Here is a 21,904-nt window from a genome sequence, read left to right as displayed (position 1 = left end):
AATCACCATGTTCTGCTCGTGTCTTTTTCGAAACTTGTCAGTGTGAGGCACGAAATATATATTCCCAAAATAACAGCATCGTGATGTAAGAGGTCACCAAAAAATGCCAGGCTGGCGCGGAAGGTGCAGCGCAGTTACAGCAACAGCTAGAAGAGCGGCCTTTCAGAGCCTTTTCTAAACAGTGATTGGGTAACTGCTGGAAGCACACTTGTTTGATGCCCACTACGGCATTAATGAAAAAATTCTGGCGTAGTAGGCCGGCGGTCGCTAAGCTATTTTTCGTCATTCGTTTGAGGAGTGTGGTATCTGCAGAACTATTGCGAGGAATTCTGGGCCAATTGTCCATGCAGTGGTTGACGATGATGAGGAATTTTGCCTGAAGTGGGTATGCGCTATAGTTAATAGCAGAACAAGAACAAGCCTTTGTAAAGTGTTGGATTATTGGGCTACCGACTCGTTACGCCATTCGCATTGTGCGACGACTGCCTGTTCTTTCGCTGTTTTAAAATGCTTTAAGAGTCATGATAACGCGATAGCTTTCCCGACATTAAGCCTGCCTAAAGCAAGTTTGCCAACAAGTCCCAAGCACTGGCGTGGCTCGAACCCAGTGGATTTGGGTTCGAGCCCCCACTGTGTCATCGGTAGCAGTTTTTTTTTTCTAATTTCGCACGATGTATTTACGGACACCGGTGGCGGCGGCGGACAACTAAGTGGCACTGCGCGAGACCCGAGTTGGGATCCCATAACAGCTTTCGCTGTAATGTATTGCCATCGTAACGTCACTATGACGCCACAGAATTTTGCGCCATTAGAGGACGCTGTCGTGAATTCAAAGATATTCTGATCACGAAGGCACTGCAGTAATACATAAGGGCTACAAAGCTTCCACTGGTTCCGATACCGGAGGCAAAGCAACATCCCTTTGGGCGCGGACAGCTTTCGAACAATACCAGTACCATCGACGGAGAGGTAAAAAGAACGTGGCTTTTGTGTGAGCCATGCATATAGGCCATAATCAGTTCTCTTAGTAATAAGAGATCGGAAGACCTTTCTCGAACAAAATGTCAAATGCACAGGAATGTCTGTATCAATAACCTAATGTGCCAGGTGAGCCGTAATGCTGTTATTTCTCTTTATCAACCGATGAATTTCTACCGACGAAGTTAGTGAAAAAAATTTTTTCTTTCTATTTATTTCGTCCAAGCTTTTATTACGCGGCGGAAGAAAAATCACAGCGCCTATTTTTTCCCTCCAACGACCACAAACGAGGTTTAAATTACAATCAACTTACCTCAAACTTCCAACTAATCGAAATTGACTGGAGATGAAGAAGAGGAAGAAGAAGAATGGACCAAGTGCAGTCGCCTGCATCGACTTCGGCGTCTACACCAAGAGGCCACGTCGCCCAAGTCCACAAGTCACCTCGAACTTCGGGGCACAAGACGAGCAGCCATGGCGAGGACCATCACCACGAGGGTCATGGCGGCAAAAGATGGGCCTCGGGGAAAAGTGCTTCTGAACGGGCCCACCACAAGGTGACTGCATGCATTGAACACTTGTAGTCGCTGGTACGCATGCTCTGCTTCCAGATAACCTACGTTAAACAGCGGGCGCATTTCCAGACTAGTATTATTGACAGCGTGCTCTTTTTTGGTAAGTTATACCTGGGCTAGTTTGTTTCTACGCTTCCAAAGCATTTTGTTCACAGGGGAGGCTCCGGGGTTTCTAAAACTAGATTTCCACGCCAGAACAAAATACCGCTGCTCCATGGACCGAATAGTCACGTGATTAGTTTAATCCAGCGCAGCAGCGGAGACTTCGCGTGCACACAGCTGGAGCTACGCTCGCGGAATCCTAATTGGCGATTGATATGGGGGGATTGATATGGGGGTAATTGGGATTGATATGGGGGTCACTAAGAGCCGAGTACCTTTTCTGCAGCGACACTCTGAGAGAGAAAGTACAGGAATTCAGAGTGTCACTGCAGAACAGGTACTCGGCTCTTAGTGAGGAAACCAACCCTAGCGTAGATACAATGAATGATAATCTGACGAGTATCATTACGGAGTGTGCAGTGGAAGTTGGAGGCAGGGTAGTTAGACAGGACACTGGCAAGCTTTCCCAGGAAACGAAGAACCTAATTAAGAAGCGTCAAATGATGACAGTCTCAAGTACAACAGGCAAAATAGAACTGGCAGAGCTTTCGAAGTTGATTAATAGGCGTAAGGTATGCGATGTAAGAAGGTATAACATGGAGAGAATTGAACACGCTCTGAAAAATGGAGGAAGCGTTAAAGCAGTGAAGAGGACACTTGGGATAGGCAAAAGTCGGATGTATGCACTAAGGGACAAAGAAGGCAAAATAACTACCAATATGGATAGGATAGTTAAAATAGCGGAGGAGTTTTACAGAGATCTGTACAGTAGCCGAGACAACAACGACCTTAATACTATAAGAACTAGCAGTAACCCAGATGACACCCCACCAATAATGATACAAGAAGTCAGAAAAGCTTTGGAGAGCATGCAAAGAGGCAAAGCTGCTGGTGAGGATCAGGTAACATCAGACCTGCTGAAAGATGGAGGACAGATTGTGTTAGAAAAACTAGCCACCCTGTTTACGAGGTGTCTCCTGACGGGAAGGGTACCAGAGTCTTGGAAGAACGCTAACATCACCTTAGTACATAAGAAAGGAGATGACAAGGACTTGAAGAATTACAGGCCGATCAGCTTGCTCTCTGTAGTATACAAGCTATTTACAAAGGTAATTGCTAACAGAGTGAAGAAAACATTAGAATTCAATCAATCAAAGGAACAAGCAGGATTTAAAACAGGCTACTCAACAATTGACCACATTCATACTATCAATCAGGTAATAGAGAATTGCTCAGAGTATAACCAACCACTATATATAGCCTTCATAGATTACGAGAAGGCGTTTGATTAAGTAGAAATATCACTCGTCATGCAGACACTGCGGAATCAGGGCGTAGATGAAGTATATATAAACATTCTGGAATAAATCTACAGGGGATCAACTGCTTCCATAATGCTTCATAAAGAAAGCAACAGAATACCAATCAAGAAGGGTGTAAGGCAGGGGGACACAATCTACCCAATGCTATTTACCGCGTGCTTACAGGATGTTTTCAGAAGCCTAGAATGGAAACAGTATGGGATAAGAGTTAATGGAGAATACCTTAGTAACTTGCGCTTCGCAGATGACATTGCATTGCTGAGTAACTCAGGGGACGAATTGCAACTCATGATTACGGAGTTAGACAAAGAGAGCAGAAAGGTGGGTCTTAAAATTAATCTGCAGAAAACGAAAGTAATATACAACAACCTCGGAAAGGAGCAGCACTTCGAGATAGGTAATAGTGCACTTCAAGTTGTAAAAGACTATGTCTACTTAGGGCAAGTGCAGAAAACGAAAGTAATATACAACAACCTCGGAAAGGAGCAGCGCTTCGAGATAGGTAATAGTGCACTTCAAGTTGTAAAAGACTATGTCTACTTAGGGCAAGTAATAACCGCAGAGCCTAACCACGAGATTGAAGTAACTAGAAGAATAAGAATGGGGTGGAACCCATTCGGCAAGCACTCTCAAATTTTGACAGGTAGATTGCCACTATCCCTCAAGAGGAAGGTATATAACAGCTGTATCTTGCCGGTACTTAGCTACGGAGCAGAACCTTGGAGACTTACAAAGAGGGTTCAGCTTAAATTGAGGACGACACAGCGAGCAATGGAAAGAAAAATGGTAGGTGTAACCTTAAGAGACAAGAAGAGAGCAGAGTGGATTATGGGGCAAACGGGGGTTAAGGATATCATAGTTGAAATAAAGAAGAGGAAATGGACGTGGGCCGGGCATGTAGCGCGTAGACAGGATAACCGCTGGTCATTAAGGGTAACTAGCTGGATTCCCAGAGAAGGGAAGCGGGTTAGGGGGAGACAGAAGGTTAGGTGGGCAGATGAGATTAAGAAGTTTGCGGGTATAAATTGGCAGCAGCAAGCACAGGACCAGGTTAACTGGCGAAACATGGGAGAGGCCTTTGTCCTGCAGTGGACGTAGTCAGGCTGATGATGATGATGATGGGGGGTTTAACGTCCCAAAACCACATATGATTATGAGAGACGCCGTAGTAGAGGGCTCTGGAAAGTTTGACCACCTGGGGTTCTTTAACGTACGCCCAAATCTGAGCACACGGGCCTACAACATTTCCGCCTCCATCGGAAATGCAGCCGCCGCAGCCGGGATTTGATCCCACGACCTGCGGGTCAGCAGCCGAGTACCTTAGCCAATAGACCACCGCGGCGGGGCAATGCGACCAAAAAAATCACTCTTCTCTTTCACTGTCACACGAAACACATTCAGATGTTGCCGCAAAACTAAAACACGTGGCTTTTAAGCTGGCTGCCTGCATTCTAGCCTGGTCAATCCAATCAATATTGACTGATTTGACGCTGAATGCTCTCTATCAAGGACAGACAATGGTCAAATGGATGGCGCGAAATAGGACCGATACAATACTAGACTGTACTAGTAGCATTGCTATCTGTGCAGTGAGCGGAGGAGAGTGAGTGAAACGAAGACAGCAAGTTCCCATGGCGCACGCGTCACGTGATGCGCCGTCCACTGCGAAAATGCCGCCGTCCCCTCGTGTGGATCCACCTTAACAGCAGAGCTGTAGGGGCCTCGCGCTAGTCCATCCATTACGGACAAAAAAACCTTGTGGAGCGATGACCTCACATCGTTTTAGCTAGCGACTGCTGGCGCATCTGTGCATAGATTAGCGTTCGCTTCACCGTCTCGCTCTCTCACTATCTCGATCTTACGCGGCAAGGCTGGCTGCTTGGTTTAAACTTGCTGGGCATACCTTGCACTGGTGGCGCCAGGCCAGAGACCCGGTGTTGCTGATCGGCACCTAGCTGGTCCTGGCCCGCAGCTGAGCATTACTGGCTACCACTCAGAAACACTGCTTTCCGCTCTAATGCTAGGGCATCTCCCGAGACTGAAAGCCGGTTTAGAGTGGTAGAACGTGAGACTCGGTAAGTCTGTGCGTCGCTTTTCAACACTTGGGAAGACTTAGCGAAAACCGCCAACTGCCCATCAACTTCGAGAAACTCAGAATAAGCGAGAAAAACATAGCAAAACTTACGAATGTTTAGCGAAAGAGCAAACAATTAGCCGTGCTGAACAACAGTAAGCATAGCCACAAGAGATATAGACAGCGCAAACCACCGTAGAAGAATAGGCAAAACGAAATAGCGCCAGTTTGCAAGCAACATTAGTTTTGCGAAACAACCACAATATATCGACCGTGGCACACATGTGCAATAACACACCACACGTCACATCGCACATTCTGACACTTGAAGCACGTGCCGGCTCATACACCTTCAAAAAAAAAATAAACTTCAGTATAACGTGTAACTATTGACGTATCGCTCATGCAATTATCTTTTTCTTTGAGATATGCTTCTAGCATCTTTTCCTCAATCACCTCCTTGCTTCTACCCAAAACGGTGATGTTAACAAATCTTGCCTCATATCTGCACGTGCTGCAGTGCACAGGCAAATGTAATGAAAAATATTTTGATCGAACGATCTTGCTCTCTTACATGATCGTTTAGGCAATGGCTGGTCAGGTTGATGTAAACGTTTTTACAGTCAAGCGTAATTTCGTTGATCTCTCCCGTTGCACAGGTGACGTGTGTCTCGGATCAACACCGACAAAATTTCAAGGCCGAAGGGCTGCCGCAGTGACGTCAGAGGGTGGGGGCCCAGTTATGTTACTGAGCATGTAATTCTTTTTCGCCACATCTGTTATTCGGCCCAATCTAGCCGCAGCAGCTGTGAGAGCGGGAGCGTTGGTTCTCCTAAAACGTAAACAAAACACTGGCATTCCGCTGGTGTTTCACCTGCATTCACTCTTAGTGGTACGTCTCTATCTCCTTGAATAACGTCAATGATCAATGATTAAACAAACGTTTGTGGCAGCCGTAGTAGTTCGCGGTGTGCGAATAATCAGAGAAAGTGCTGTCGCAGCCATAGCAGAGTGTCGTTGATTGGACGAAGAGCTTGGGCGAAGGTCACCCAAAGCCTCTAGCCCGGCCGTGATTGCACTTATCTTGTTCGAAACGCTACGAAAGGAATGAACGCGTTGCTATGACGTGTTGCAAGAGCTAATTGTGGAGGCCATGCTAATTAATGCATGGCGTGTGTGAGGTATGAAAATGCGTTTGTGTGAAAATGTGAGAGATTTGAAAAGCGCGTTTGTAAATCATCCAGCGTTTGTGACCGTATCATAGAGGCTTGTGCACCGATCATCTGTTGCCGCTGACCGACAGATCGTGATTTTAACTCCGGTTGAAGAAAGTTTTTGTTGCCATCTTATCGTGCCTATTTTTGAGGTCATTTCCGTGCCGGAACTACATCACTGAAGTCTTGGTGAACCCCGGCCTAAAGCACTTTCATGTCAAAATGCGATAATAAGTGCTAAGCATTAGTAATGATAACCATTATTCTTCACTGTTAGGCACATGTGGGCTTGAGCAAATTTTTACATGCGGTATGTTCTTGTTTGTTAAGCGCACATAAAAGCGATTCGCTGTTTCAACCTTTTGCCATTTTTACGATCTTCTCTTCATCTGACCTGTTCATAGGTAACGAAAAATTATGATCCATGTAGGGAAAATCAAAGCCTGTTGACAACCTGCAGCGAGAAAGCAACCGGCATGCAAAGGACAAGCGAAAGAAGAGCCTCGTCACAGCCGCTGATACAAAAGTCAAGCATTCGAAGGTTGCCGATGCGGACAAATCGAAAGCCTCGAAGTTAAAGAATGCGCACGATTCTTCGAAACCACCGAATGCCGCAGCTTCGTTTGATCCACAAGGCGCCAAGAATCTTCCATTGAATGCTGCCGCTGAAGCTACGGATGTTCGACAAGGCGCCGGGAACCTTCCACCGAACGTTGTCGCAGAAGCTTGCCTTGATCAACAAGGTGCCGAGAATCTTCCACCGAACGTTGTCGCAGTAGAGGATCCAGAACTGCCTAAGCAAGGAAAGCATATCACACGGCGCAAGAGGCTGTATTTACTTGTACCAGGTGAGTTATTTTAGTCTTTGGGACAATCAGTGGTCCTTAGAAAATAAAACGCTTAACGTCTCTAAGTCTCAATATAGGCTAACAGTGGCGTCTCCAACTTACGCTACATGCATCCTTTTACAAACGTTTCACAGAATTAGCGGGGCGTTATTTCACGTATCTTGAGCAAGGTTTTTTAAGTTGTCAAGACAGTCATGAACCTTTTATAACAGGCAACAGTTTTACAAGATGACTAAACCCACATTAAAAGCACCAGTTTATTGTCTGTGAAGGGACATTCTGTATATCGTAACAGGTGTACAAAGGTCGAGGGACCAGTTTTTACTAGACACATTAGTGCGAAGCCAAATAGTAGCGAAGCTAAGGAAAGCATGCTGGGTGTATTGAGTAGCTTTGAATTGAAGTTCAGTACATTTGAGATACAGTAAATATGAATGAACGTGTACGATCAAGCCGTTCTTAGCGAAAGGGCCGTCACTCATAACCTTCGTAAATTCTCATCGTCTACAAACGAGAGATTTCTTTTAGAATGGTATATTGTCTCCAACGCTTCCACACACTTCTGGTGTTTTGTTAGATACCTGAAATGTGGGTGAAGTTCACGCATAAGGCTATAAAAAATACTGAACACTATAGTTGGAAGCTCTGTCCTGCAACAAAGCATTATAAAGCTCTGAAATTAGGCTACAATTACACGCATGCATGTAATGTACCAAAGTCCCCTTCTAAAATGTTTCCTGTATGCTTCCTGAATCGCATACCGACCTCTCGTTCTGCGAAAGTATTAATTACGCTGGGCACGCATTCTTCAGACTATACATTGCATTGTGGAAAGGTGCGCGTCTTTACACTTCATTTCCTGGAACTGTAACTTCGACTGGGTCCACTTGTAAATGTAATAAAAAAGGTTCATGGCCAACCTGCAGAACACACTTGACTTGCCGTCAAGTGACGTGCAAAGCACGCCGTTATTTTCGGTGAACTTGTTTGTCTTATACACTGAAAGGAGCAGCTGTATCATCAAAAAAAGAAGGCTAATTCTTTTCTCGTAAGAAACTGCATAACACTAAAGTGAAACGTCTCCTTACAAAAGTAGTTCATTGCTTACTGTACATTAATGTACGATAGTTTATGGAATGCCTGTTTGTGTCCGACAGCGAAAGCAACAATTTTCGTGAATTCATCAACGTTGACGCTTAGCGATACATCTCCATCCTGATGACTAACGTCTGTAATCATTGATTGATTATTAATTAAACGCACCACTGAAGTCATGGTTGCCTGTTGTAGCTGTATCAGTTAGCGGTAAAAGCGTTGTGTAACAGCCAGAAGAGCAGGACTGCTCGTACGCCAAACCTGGGCTAAGGTTGCCTACCCCCGTGGTATGTTATTGAACGCCACTGCCCTATTAGAGGTGAATGCAACGCGCATTGGGTTTTCTCTGTCTGCCGGCCATGCTCTTTCGCCTAGGGGAACGCGGAGTTACATCTAGGCGAGCAGGCACTTATGCGTTGCAGAACTATTTTTGATATGGGTGGACGCTATCAGTCACGCCAACGCTTTGGCTAAGGTCGCCATCCGGCCCTGTGTTAAGGCGTTGACGAAATCACACTTCTATTGGAAACGCACCGCATATATGCCAGACGCGTAGAAACGGTGCGTTGAAAAAACTGATCGTGGATAACACAGTCATGATGTATTGTTGTTATACTTTACCAAGAGAACTGTGAGCGGGCATTGGTAGATATTAAAAGCATATTCTTAAAGCCCATAAAGTATGTGACCGTTGCGCAGCGGGTATCGCACCCGGAAGCTGTTTTCGCCAATTGAAAGGTCGTGGGTCGACTACTGTTGGCGAAAGAGTGATCTTCCGAAGTTATTTTTAGACGTCATTACCGTGATGGAAGTACATCACTAAAATCTTGGTAGACTCCGGCATAAAACATTTTTGTGTTAAAATGCTATAAATAAATTATCTTTGGAAAGTTGTAACGATAGTCAGTGATCACTGATGGTCGTTCTAAAATGATGGTTCGAGTTCAGGTTTTGTAAGCCTGTAGAACCAGCTTTCGCACTTTTAAACGTAAGGCTAAGGCATCAGAAGCATCATCTAACAGCAACACTGGTACGCAGTTATCTTTTTGCTCGAATGACAAGCTTATAGGCTTCGAAACATTAAATGCTTTGTTTAGACGATGGCGTTCCAGACACTGCGATCAGACTCAACTCCGTCTTTAAGGTATAAGGCAAAAAATACTTGTTTATTTAACTGCGTTCGGAAGCGCTCTGCTGTCACTTGAGCGTCCCCGCGTCCCTCGCTCGCGCTTTTCTTTTTTTTTATTGATATGATATATAAGGAGATGTTGGCGCACCATTATGGCACCGGCTACTCCTTAGCCGTTAATTGAAACTTGAACACGTATCTTGAAGCAAAACATACAAAGCAGTGCATGGAAAATAGAAATCTCAGGCACAGATATGCAAAGACACACTTATACGTACATATCACAATGGTAAGTAAATGTTTGAAAGTCATTGTAAGAAGTCTCTGGAAACAGCAAAACTCAAACAACAAACACAAACCACAACAACAAAACAATGAAGCACACGTCTGGTCCTTATAAAGATGCATTCGCTCGTATGTACATAATAGTTGACACGTAATTCCGCGCTCTTCTTCTTCTTCGTTTCCTTGTCCCAGTCCAGAACGTGAAAAATAATCAACATTCCCGGCCGCGCAAAGTGAAACACATAGTTCAATTGGGTACAGTCTTTGTATCGGCCTGATCGCAAGGTTACCGCCTTGCAACTTGATCTTGCAAGAACGAATGACACCGTCTGCACTGCGGTACACTTCCGTGACCCTTGCAACCTTCCATAGCTGGCATGGAGTGTTGTCCGCATGCAAGAGAACGATGTCCCCTTGCTTCAATGCTGTATTTGATTTCGTGTCGTCAAAGTGTGCAGATCGTAATTGCAACAGGTATTCTTTTTGCCAACGCTTCCAAAAACTTTCAACCAGCAGCTTCCTGTAGTTGTGTCTGCGTATGGCGTCTGATCATTTGGAATTACTGTTGACTTCGTCAGCGGTCGCATACGGTATGGAAGTCAATCTTCGTCCAAGGAGAAGTTCGGCTGGCGTCAAAGTGCAAGGTTCTCCTGCATCTGTCTCGATGAAAGTCAGAGGCCTAGAGTTTACGACTGCTTCTACCTCCGCCAGCACTGTCGATATTTCTTCGTAGTTCAGACGAGCTTTGCCGATAATTTTTCGCAGCGGAAGCTTCACTGATCGTACAAGGCGCTCCCACCATCCACCCCACCAAGGAGCATTTGGTGCTATAAACTTCCACGAAATGCCGTTGGTGCTGAGGTGACCAGCGACGTCCTCTTCAGAGAACATTCGGTTTAGCCGCTTTATGTCTGCCGATGTCTTGTGAAAGCTTCGTGCGTTGTCAAAATAGATCACCCTAGGTAATCCTCTCCGAGCTGCAAATCGTCGTAGGCACAGCAGGAAAGCCTCGGATGTCATTTCCGAGACAAGCTCGAGATGCACGGCTCTAGATACGGCGCACGTAAAAAGTGCAACGTAGCACTTCGTGTCCCCTTTCTCCGTGCGTGCATACAGAGGGCCCGCGAAGTCGACTCTACAACTTCGAACGGGTTCGTTGGTGTCACTCGATGACTGGTTAACGGAGCAGTCTCAGCAGTTCCTGGGCCCGCACTGAAACGCTTGCATATATTGCAGCCATGCAGCACTCTTTTTACCAAAGAGCGAGCTCGACAAATCCAGTAGCGTTCCCGAAGCTGCGTAAGTGTATCTCTAACTCCTCCATGTAAGACTTGAAGATGGGCTCTGTTTGTCAAAAGTGTCGAAAAGTGGTGGCTTGCCGGCATTATGATTGGGTGCTTGACATCTTGTGTGGAATGCTTGAGGGATAAACGGCCTCCAACCCGAAGAATTCCGTCTTTGTCTATGTAAGGGCGTAGTTCAGCGATTCGAGATGTAGACTCGACTGGTTGGCCGTTGTTCAAAGTGGTGAGTTCTTCAAGAAAGCCTTGCTCTTGTGTACATCTTATCCAATACTGTTCAGCGTTCAGGATTTCTGTTGCCATGAGATGTCCTGTATGATTACTTCTTTTTCTGCATCGGTCAGTAAATCTGAAAATCCACGCAGTGACTCTGAGTAGCTGTCGAAGCCTGCTGTACCGTTGAATATCAATTATCGGAACTGAGATGCGTGTCATTAGTGCGACGTGGACTGTTGTAACTTCACCTTGGGTAGCTTCCACTATGTCTAGTTAGCTGAACTGTAGAGGCCATTCAGACATCGGTTTAGTTAGCCACTTGAACCATGCCACCATTTTGAGCTGCACAGTAGTCTTTCAAGCGTTGTGCCACGTGTGAGTAGGTCAGCCGGGTTGTCCGTTCCAGGACAGTATCTCCACTTTGATGGATCTGTAGTGCACCTAATTTCATTGACTCTGTTAGCTATGAACTGTTTCCACTTTTTGACGTCACCTTGTATTCATGACAACACAATGGCGGAATCTGTCCACATCGTGTAGTCAACTTGAACATTCCTCAAAGCCCTTTTCCCGTATGCCAACATTCTTGAGCCGATTAAGGCAGCCACCAGGTCTAATCGCGGCAGCGTTGTCTCCTTAATGGGTGCTACACGGGACTTCGCAATCAACAGTATCTGCTCCCCAGGACTTGATACGACGTATATCGCTGTTCCGTATGCCGCTGGAGTGGCATCGCAGAAAACATGTACTTGAAGCACATTGGTCTTCCTTGCTCCGCCGCCCAGATAGCGAGGAACGACGACGTCTTGCAGTTGCGGCAGCTGGATGACCCAATCATTCCATTCTTTTTGCAGGTTATTGGGTAGTACTTCATCCCAACCAATTCCTCGTATGCACAGTCTCTGAAACAATATTCGTATAGCAATAGTATATGGTCCTACAAATCCCAACGGGTCAAATATTCTTGATGCTGACTGCAAGACAAATCGTTTTGTACCCGTGTGTGCTGTCAAAAACCGGAGTAGATTTTCAACCGAAAAGTTGAATTCATCCTTTGCAGGATTCCAAACCAAACCCAGGACCTTGACCGACGTTTCGTGAAGAACGACCAACTCATTACTAGTAGATTCCACTTGATTTTCAAGCGTGAGCATCAAATTTGCTGAATTTGTTGTCCATTTTCGCAATGTCATGCCAGCCGATTTCATTATTGTGCGCGCTTCTCGGCATAGTTTAGCGGCTTCCTCTTCTGTGTCGGCACCAGTGACTAAGTCATCCACGTAAAACGACTCGGCAAGAGTTTGCGCTGTTTGTGCCATAACAGCCGGTGCTCTTTTCACGTGGTAGAGAATAGTAGCTCTGAGAAAAAATGGGCTACATGTAGCTCCAAAAGGCACTCGTGTCATCCTCCACTCTTGCAGCTTGCCCTTGGATAAATCTTCTTCTGCAAACCAGAGAAAGCGGAAAGCGTCTCTGTCGTCCTCCCGATTCGCAATTTGAAAGAATGCCTTTTCTATGTCCGCGATAACTGCCACCGGGTGCGTTCTGAAGCGTAGCAGAATTTGCACGAGGTCTTGGTATAAGTTGTCTTTCTTTTGAAGGAAGTCATTAAGGGACTTGCATCCTTTGGCATGTGACGAAGCGCCAAACACCACTCTCATTTTCGTCGTCAGTGCTTGTTCACGCATGACTTTCTTGTGCGGCATGTAATATAATTTCGTCACCTCTGCAGGTACGTCACTGACTACTTCGGCGTGTCCTGCCCTCAAGTACTCCCTTATGGTACGGTCATACGTTTCGAGCAGTCCTTTTCTGGAGTTGAGAGAGTTGACAAGCTTGTCCAGTCGAGTAACGGCTACTTGCCTGTTGCTTGCAAGCTCGAAATTATCCTTCCAAGGGAGAGTCACTTCATATCTTCCGTTTTTGAAGCTAATCGTTTGCTCAAAATGCCTCATGGTGTCGCTCAATTCAGGTGGCTTGTTTATCGCGTCCGTAATTCCTATATTTTCAAGTTCCCAAAAGGAGCGCAATATCTCGTCGGAATCGGTAGCTTGGGCTTTTAGCACGCACACCATCATTTGTGAAGTAGTTGGGTGGGACACCAAGTGCGATGTGCTTCCCTGGAAAGTCCATCCAAGCTTGGAGTTCAGTGCGATCAATGATTCGTTGCCTTCGCACCGTGAAACTTCGCCGGTCAACACTTTCCACATCTGATCGGACCCAATAAGTACGCTGATGCCACTCTTAGTTATGATAGATGAATGTTGGAGCTCATCGGCAACAACGTTTCCCAGCTTCTTGAAAGACGCAACGAAGGCTACGTCCATTGCAGTCTCTGCGATGTCTTGGCAGATGCTTGGGATCTCTATTGCAGTTAAGACTATTTCCGCGTCGGAAAGCTGGCTTCGCAGTCATAGTTCTACTATGCGACGCCTCTTAGCCTCTTGGTCCTATGTATTTGCGAAAGTATTGAAGGCTATTCGAGTTGCTCCCACGCTTTTCAGCTTGAGGTGCTTGGACAGATCTTCAGTTACGAAAGTCCTCTGACTGCCACCATCGAAAACGCCTCGTATGTAGCGGCAGGTGTCATCATTCACGGCCCATGCTCTGAAGGTCTGAAGAAAAACGGAAGTGGTGGAGTCTTCCTTGATGGGTCTTCTTCTAAGATGCACAAACTGTCGTAGTTTTTTCGTAGTTCTTGTTAGCATAGTCCGACTTTCGCGAACACCTATCGGGATCGCAGATGCTTGTAGCGTGTCGAGCTTGGCATTTGGAGCAGGAAATCCTTTTTTTGCAGTCCCGTGCCCGATGTCCTTTGGTGGTGCAGAGGAAACACCTTTTGTCTTTGGAAAGGAGTTCCTTCTTCTGCGTCAGCGACAAGTCAGCTGTGCAGGCTTCCGATCCGTGATGGCTGGACGAGCAGAATACGCAGTTGTTCTTTTTTTCTCGTACCGAGTTGCTGTGAAGCACAGATGACGTCGGTTTTCCACGCCGAGGGTACGTCGACTGACTGGCCACGGGGAGTGTTCCATGTTTTCGTCCTTTGGCATCCTTAAAATCACTCTTCTCCAGGCTTTCAACTCGATACACAGGAAGTTGAGCCATGGTTGACTTATTTTTCTACACCCGTGGTCCAGTCCCACGGGTGTAGCTTCAGCTCTCGAGTCATATGCCAGCTGGACGGCACATGATCGATGATACTGCACGACTATATCCCGTGGAAGAGCACGCAGTAGGATGTCGCAGAGCATTGACGAGAATGACGACTTGAGCACACCCAAAGTCTCTAAGCCTCGGATATTCACGAGAACTTGGTCGTACAAGCTGCGTAGCGCTTTGGTGTCAGTCGATGAACGGACAGGGCTTAACATCCGTAGCTTGGCAAAATATTCTTGCTCCAGGCGCGTCTTGTCCCCAAATCGCTTCTGTAGCATTTTGATGGCGTCACTGCAGCAACTTTCTGTCGTCGGAAGGCCCGCAATTACTGATGCAGCGTCTCTTTTAAGATACAGTCGCAGGTAATAGAACTTCTCTGTGGCAGTGATGCGATTGTTACTATGAACAATTTGGTAAAATTGTTCCCGAAATTCGGTCCACTTGCATGTATCTCCAAAAAAAGGAGCTATTGTCAGTTTAGGCAATTTGACTCCAGTTCCGTCTGATGGTGCTACGACTGTCTGGGCAACTGTTTCTTGAGTTCCGGTCGATGTCCTTAGCATGCGATATTTCTTGCTCAGAATCTCAGCGAGAATGCGCGTAGCAACGTCCTCGTATTGTAGTAAGACAGCGTTATACTCGACCTCGAACTCCTCGTCAGGTATATGCGGCTCAATCTTGTTGTTCAGGTTTTTAAGCTCTTCGTTATTAGCCTTCAGCCTCTCATATATGGAGTAGAGCTGGTCATAGGAGGCAGAATCGTTAGCGAGGAGCTCACTTGCCTCGTTTATAATCCTCGTGTTCTGTGCTCGCCGCGACGTCCGCTTCGACTTAAGTCGCTCCATTCCGTTGCAGTTGACTGGTAGCCGTCCGTAGGGTCCTGGTTTTCAATCCCGGTTCTTCGGCACCAATGCTTAGACGATGGCGTTCCAGACACTGCGATCAGACTCAACTCCGTCTTTAAGGTATAAGGCGAAAAATACTTGTTTATTTAACTGCGTTCGGAAGCGCTCTGCTGTCACTTGAGCGTCCCTGCGTCCCTCGCTCGCTCTCTTCTTCTTCTTCGTTTCCTTGTCCCAGCCCAGAACGTGAAAAATAATCAACAGCTTTTTCAGGGCTCTCTGAGATGTAAGCATTATAGCCCGAAAATAAAGCCTTTTTTGTGTGCATCTTCTCCGTGATGTAATGCGTTTTCAATCTAGTATTTAAATGTTAGCTAGAAGAAATTTTCTTGTCTGTTTTAATGATGTCCGTATTTGTCGCCTCCTGCGTGCAGCATACTTTCGCCATCCCATTTCGTCAGCCTTCAAGACAAAAGGAGAGCAAAACACGCCCTCACCGTCTTCTAGACTCATCATCTCAATAGTGGTTGCCTTGGCAACGGTCCTTGTATCCGCTCTCACTTCGTCGATCATGACCTGGCTGCTTCCTTCTGGCGGTTCAATACACCATCTGCTCACACAGCAAATACAGGGCGTCTGCGATTCCAAGGATTGCAGTACCGCCGTCAGGCTCCTGGATTTCTCTTTGAACAGTGGCGCCAGCGCTTGCCACAACGTCTATGACTTCGTCTGTGGCCGCTGGAACAGCACGGGTTCCAACGGCTCGTCCCGGTCATACTACGAAAGTCTTCACGACCAATACGTTCCCCTGGCACATAACACGCTGACAACCGAGAGGTCTCACCACAGCTACAGTATTAGGCCGGAAGTGCACCAGCTCGTCACGCTTTATAGGTCCTGCCTCGCCTTTTTCAGCAACAGATCATCGAATTTACAGGAGCTGTGGAAGGCGGCTGGCGTGGATGTGGCACAGTGGCTCAATATGACCAATTTTGTGGGGCTCGTCAGTTTAATTGTCAACTCCACATACCGGAACAAGATGCCTTCGGTGGTGCACATACAATGGAGTGATCGAGGTGACAATGAAGATGTGATCGTGCGGACGGGCCGTTCCTTAAAGACCGATGCCCCGATTTCAGATATAGTTAAGGAAGTTCTTGACAAAGTTCCAAATGCTCTGTTGGCGAAGGCGACCAAGGCGGAAATATCGGCAGAGTTCCTGCGGTTAGAAGACGCGATCAGCAACCTCACAGAGGCGTCGACAGGCTACGAGCCTGCGCTTCCCGTGGCCGCGACAGCGCTGGACATGCCGGATTTGCACGTCACTTGGGCGCCCCTTCTGAACCGTACTGGCTTTGTGACGACCTTCATGTGCAACAATGTCAGTGGCATCAGAAGCATCATGGGCGCCCTCGCTTCCACGCAGCTACGAGTGGCGGCTCTCTACGCGTTGCTGGTGCCCTTCTCGGCCCTGGTGGGCTTAGACGTTCGAGCAGCGGAACACCGAGGTGACAATGACTCCGCTACGAAGAGGAAGATCTGCCTGGGAAGCATGGAGCTTCTCCTACCGAAAACCTTTCAACACACGCTGCGCAAAATCGTCGACGTGAGAGTAACCATGGTTGACTTATTTCTCATGTGCAAGCGCCTTCTGACGGTCACTCAACATCACTTGACCATCGCCAAGGGCGTGAAGCTGAACGCGACGCTTGTCAAAGAAGCTTGCGCTCAAGGTAAAAAATAATGTTTCTTTAATTTAGAACAAATGTCACTTGCTGCTCCACGACTACTGCTATCTTTGTTGTTTCTTTTACCATGCAGCGCTTGCATGTTGTATCGCTGCTGGAGCCTCCGATAGAAAATGTTTTCGTTCCTGACGATCCTAATCTCTCAGAAAACGCGTCTCCCACGCATTTTTCTCGTCTACTTTTGCTTGCATACATTGATCCAGATCAGGAATGAATCCATTGACTCGTAAACTTGTTAAAATACCGAACATTGCGTCTTTACCTGTAGTATGTGGTAACGTAAAACATGACATAGAAAAAGAAGGAAGGGATGTAAATAAATGCTGCCGATCTTGAGATCTAGAAGAGTGTCATTTTCCTCACGCTCATTTGTCAACAATAATACACGTAGCAGTTCAGCGTGGCATTTCTTTGTTGGAGTCAATAATTATGGACTCATAGTGAGCACGCATGCATAGACAAAATGTTATACATGTATTCAGTACTACCTAGTTCAGCTGCGCTGCTGTAGAAAATGCTGCTTTGTCCATAATTATTGTAAGCAGTGAATTTGCCGGTGCTTTTAGTCAGTATTCGTGACATCTTACTGGAGGTATTAAATGTATATATATATTGTGACGTCCTCAACTACTTCACATTTCTTCAATACGCATTTCACAATCTTTTAAGAGCTATTTTCACGTAAAAACGCTTCCTGTGTACGTGTCCTGAACTTGGATTCACAAGCGCCTTTTATGTTTCAACAGTTCGTGAAAGAAATCCCTGATGATCCTGAGGCGAGAATGGTGGTTATTTGAGGCGATCGATCCTTGACAGTAAGCATTACTTGACAGTAAGCATTAGAAAGCGTAAATACGCTTCCTGAGGGCCAGACCAACGTTCCCTTTCATATACTATAGTAACTACGTGTCTCTTTCGTTTTATGGACTTCAAATCCCAGGCCTCACAGCATAGGCGCGCGCACAAGTACAGGTGTTGGGAGTGTAGGGGGCCCCCTAAATTCATTTAGGAGTACCGTTTAGTAAATCATAAAATTCCCGAAATAATGTCGCTTTTTTATGATTATGGTTGCCGAGCACCTCCAGTGGTATATTCTAAAAACGGCTTGCTTCTTACTTTTATCTTCGGAAAAACAGGGAGCAAAGACTAACCATTGTGAACACGACGCCATTGCTTGTTTTTTTTACACACCGTTACGTGTATTGATCTTGTGACTGACTGATCCGATGGGTGTGAAGCAAATGTTTGCTCCCTCCCCTTCTTTTTTTTAATGAGATACCATGTGCCCGACTGTCTCAGAATGCCGTCCCCCATCGACGGACCTTCTACTCCGCAGGGGCACGCAACGCCGAGCCGGCAGTGGGTAGCAACGAGGCTGTGCTGAAGACTACAAAAGTTTGGCACGGCGACGACTTCGCCGTTAACCTGGTGCTGTACACTGGAGCCACGGGCCGGGCCGTGAACGTGGGCGAAATGCTCGTCGAGAACTTTCGTCACCGGCGGTTCGTGTCTCTGGTCTTCATGCTTCCCGACTTCTACTACTCACACGCCACCGAACCGAGCATCAATTACGCCACGCTGGGTGTGTTGCTCGCCGAGACGGTCGCGGAACACGCCATGCCGGTGCCGCGTCCTACGTTCTACAAGGAATGCTTCGCCTCGTACGCAAAGGTGCGTTTCTAGTTCAAGATATTAAAGGGGAAAAACCGCCGATGTGGGCCGTATAAAGCACACTGATTGCGATGCTAAACGATAAGGTTTGCATGGAAACCGTTCGAGAGTAACTGCTGGGCGGCTGAGGGGGCCTGGTGGAGAAGCAGAGGAGCTTGCAGAGTGCAAGACAAAAGGAAGAATAATATCCGAGCTTATGCTGCGCTTGCTTTAGCGGAAACAGAGGAGTACAGCGGAGCAAGGAGAGCAAGCAGAGTAACTGTGCATGCTCCCTGCGTGAGCAGGTATAGCGTATACAATTAGTCTAGGAGTCAGTAGAGTTACTGCATATGCTCCCGGCATATGCTACCTAAAGGTAGCATATGCGGTACTTCTAGGAGTAAGCGCATCGCTGCGCCACCTGTTGAACAAGGTTGAAAATACTGTCCATCGAGCTCAGGCTTTGCCTGCAGAACGCTCGCTCGCTGTACGCTGCGCTGAGGGGACGAAATGACCGGTAAAGCGGCACGTTCAGTAGAATCGCTGGCTGGCGCAGTTGGCATCCCCGCTCATTCAACTGCTCAGCTATTACTCTCTATTGTGACTGCCATTTAGAGAACTGGTTCCTCGAGTAGCTGCTTGCGGCACGGTGAGTGCATCTATAGTCAGGTGAGAAAAGGTGACAATTGGCCTAAACAGCAAGAACTGTCACGAGATATGGTGAGGTGGTGATCCACTATTTCCTCAGTGTTTTCATAATTGGCAATAGAGACTCACAGCAATAGATAGTCATAGCTGGCCCAGTAAACGAGCGGAGCCGCCAACTGCGCATGCACTACACTCTGACACAAACTTTTTTTACGGAGTGATTCACGCGTGCTTTCTCATTTCGCCTCCATGGTGAGGCACGCGCAGCGGACAAGGGGGCGAGCGTTCTGCAGGCAAAGGCTCTGTTCAATTGACAGCAAGTTCAACTTTTTTTCAACAGGATGCCCAGCAATGCGCTTCTTTCCAAGGGGCACAAGTCTGCTAAAGCAGGCGGGGCATCGCTCAGCTATTTCTTTCTCTTTCTTGCGCTCAGCTGCACTCTCTGCTCCTTTGATGGGTCCCCAGGCCCACTGAGCCATAGAGTTTCCCAATACTTACTAGAGGGAACTCTGGTGCTAGTGTCTATGGGAGTTGCAACACCCGGCGCTTCACGGAGCATGATAATGATGGGTAGTACACACATTTGTCTAAACTTCATACTTCTGACCTACTTTTGGCTCCATGTGTGTTTGTGTGACTTAAAGCTGTTTTCTCACGAAACAAAAATCAGCAAATGTTTAGCGATTGCGCTTCACGTCCCTATTTTTTCGAATTACCTTTCCAAATTGGGTCACGCAGTTCTAAAGGGTTGAATCTTTCTTTCAAAACAAAACCGTAACCAGCATTAAACGAAGCCGCAAGTACGATTCGCCACGAGCAAGTACGAAGACTCGGCAAATGTGTGTACTACCCATCATTCCCATGGTCGCTGAACAATAGCAGCACCAGAGTGCCCTCTACTTCATTTTGAGACACTCTATGCACTGATCCACCAGGCGGTTGATAATTTTAGCGTCTGCTGCAGCTCGGTGGATGCAGTCTGTCAGACACTCACAATGGTAGCCTGCACCCGCACTGCCGCTGTGGACGTTAAACAGAAGGTGTCCAATATGGCACGGCGAGAAGTGGGTTCCACACAATCATGTGCCATCTCTCATGCACACGGTCGTTCGCATCGAAGGTGAACATCACATAAGCTGATATATCATACATTACTTGTAAAATTTTTATCGGGCATATCGACACCATGATTATAGTCACCATATAACGGACATTTTTTTCCTGAAACACAATAAACTTTCGTTTGAGCGGGTTGACTGCTACTGGAGACTGACCCTGCACAACAAAGCAGCAGAAAGATGGACTAGTTGCAAACATAAGAATGGAGTGTGTAGCCAGAATTTTTCGGGGAAAGGGGGGAGGGAGGGGGGCTTGGAGCTTAAGACTAATTTGTTAGACAGACATTTCATCACCCATGCCTAAAGGGAAAAAAGTTGTTGCCCCGTAATACGACATACGGGATAAATTTAGAAAGTGAAGGGGGGGGGGGTGTCTTTCTGAGCACCCCCATGCCTGATAACATGATAGCATTATAACAGTACGTAAGCTTGGGACAAAACAAAACCATCCCCCTTGCTTTCGGCATGCGCAGGCAAATCTTGGGCTCACGTTGCCGCTTCCCGACGTTGACCGCGTGTGGCGCACCAGGTGGGCCATGATAGCCTCACAGAAGGGGAGCTCCAGGGATGGCAGGGACCTCGACCTGACGGCTTCGAAAAGGCTCACGCAGCTCTTCTACCTGCGCTTCGCTCACACTTTCTGCGGCGAACGGGACAAGACGCAGCTTCTGGCGCTGCGTTACGCCGTAATGACGTCACAAAACTACGCCGAGACATTTGACTGCCCCATGCCCAAACCAATCGAATGCTGACGCGTCGCGAGTGCTCCACGTGGTCAGCGGCAGGCTGCGATCCGAGTGACATGCACTCCGGCTTGGTCGCTGTGTACCACGTGTGATTCTCTATGTAGCGACTTGGCCACCTGAGTCGCCATAGTGGACATACACCTTAATTTTTAGTGCCAAACAATATTGTATTACGACTTCAATATTTCCATTATTTTGTCAGTATAAGTTACTTAATTCGCAATGTGTACTATACTTGAGGTAGTCTGTAGGTATAAAAAGAACTTTTCTTGAACGGAGGACTATTTCATTACTACGGTCTCAATGCAATGTGGAGGAATCATGTTTTGTTTTTTTTTTGCAACCCTCAACATATTACTATTGTTATGTTGAGCCACCCATATTTTTTTTCATCTGAACCCGCGAGCGTCGACCACCCAGCAGTGTAGCGCCGTATAAAAGAACATGACCGCGAAACAAACGAGAATATGTGCATTCGCGCAATGACTGGTGCTGTACAGCTGTCTTCTATCTACGTGGTTTTGGGGAACCGCAAACTGGGAAGCCAGGAAACAGCACTTTCGCTTCGTTGGTCAACACTCGCACGTTCAGTTTTTGAAAAATGAGTGATGCACATAGTGTTAAAGAAGCGGGCCAGTGGAAAAGCATGCTATTATTTTATGCTAACATAGCCGGACAGCAACCCGACTGACGGTTAACTAAAGCAATCTAGGCTTTCGCATCAGCTTCATGTAGGCAAGAAAAGTGTCTGAGAAGCACAGTGTACGGAACAGTGCATGTCGTTTGCAGAATTTGTCTCTTATATACCACAGTTTGTTTCTTCGTTCACATTCTCTTTCCTCGTATATTTCCATCAG

The 21,904-nt window shown here is 46.8% G+C and overlaps 1 protein-coding gene across 1 annotated transcript; it reads left to right on the top strand.

Annotated features, from left to right (window-relative positions):
• The first annotated feature begins 1,346 nt into the window (after positions 1–1,346).
• LOC142802833 (uncharacterized) lies at positions 1,347–18,598 on the top strand. Its single transcript, XM_075887886.1, has 3 exons — positions 1,347–1,535; positions 6,696–7,113; positions 18,222–18,598. Exons 1-3 carry the CDS (start codon positions 1,347–1,349, stop codon positions 18,566–18,568), a joined length of 954 nt encoding a protein of 317 aa, XP_075744001.1. The 3' UTR covers positions 18,569–18,598.
• Positions 18,599–21,904: the final 3,306 nt, after the last annotated feature.

This window comes from Rhipicephalus microplus, chromosome 3 (assembly GCF_043290135.1).
Source record: "Rhipicephalus microplus isolate Deutch F79 chromosome 3, USDA_Rmic, whole genome shotgun sequence".
Lineage (NCBI taxonomy): Eukaryota > Metazoa > Arthropoda > Arachnida > Ixodida > Ixodidae > Rhipicephalus > Rhipicephalus microplus.
The sequence above is the reverse complement of the archived record's forward strand: the minus strand, read 5'-3'. Positions and strand labels throughout refer to the sequence as shown.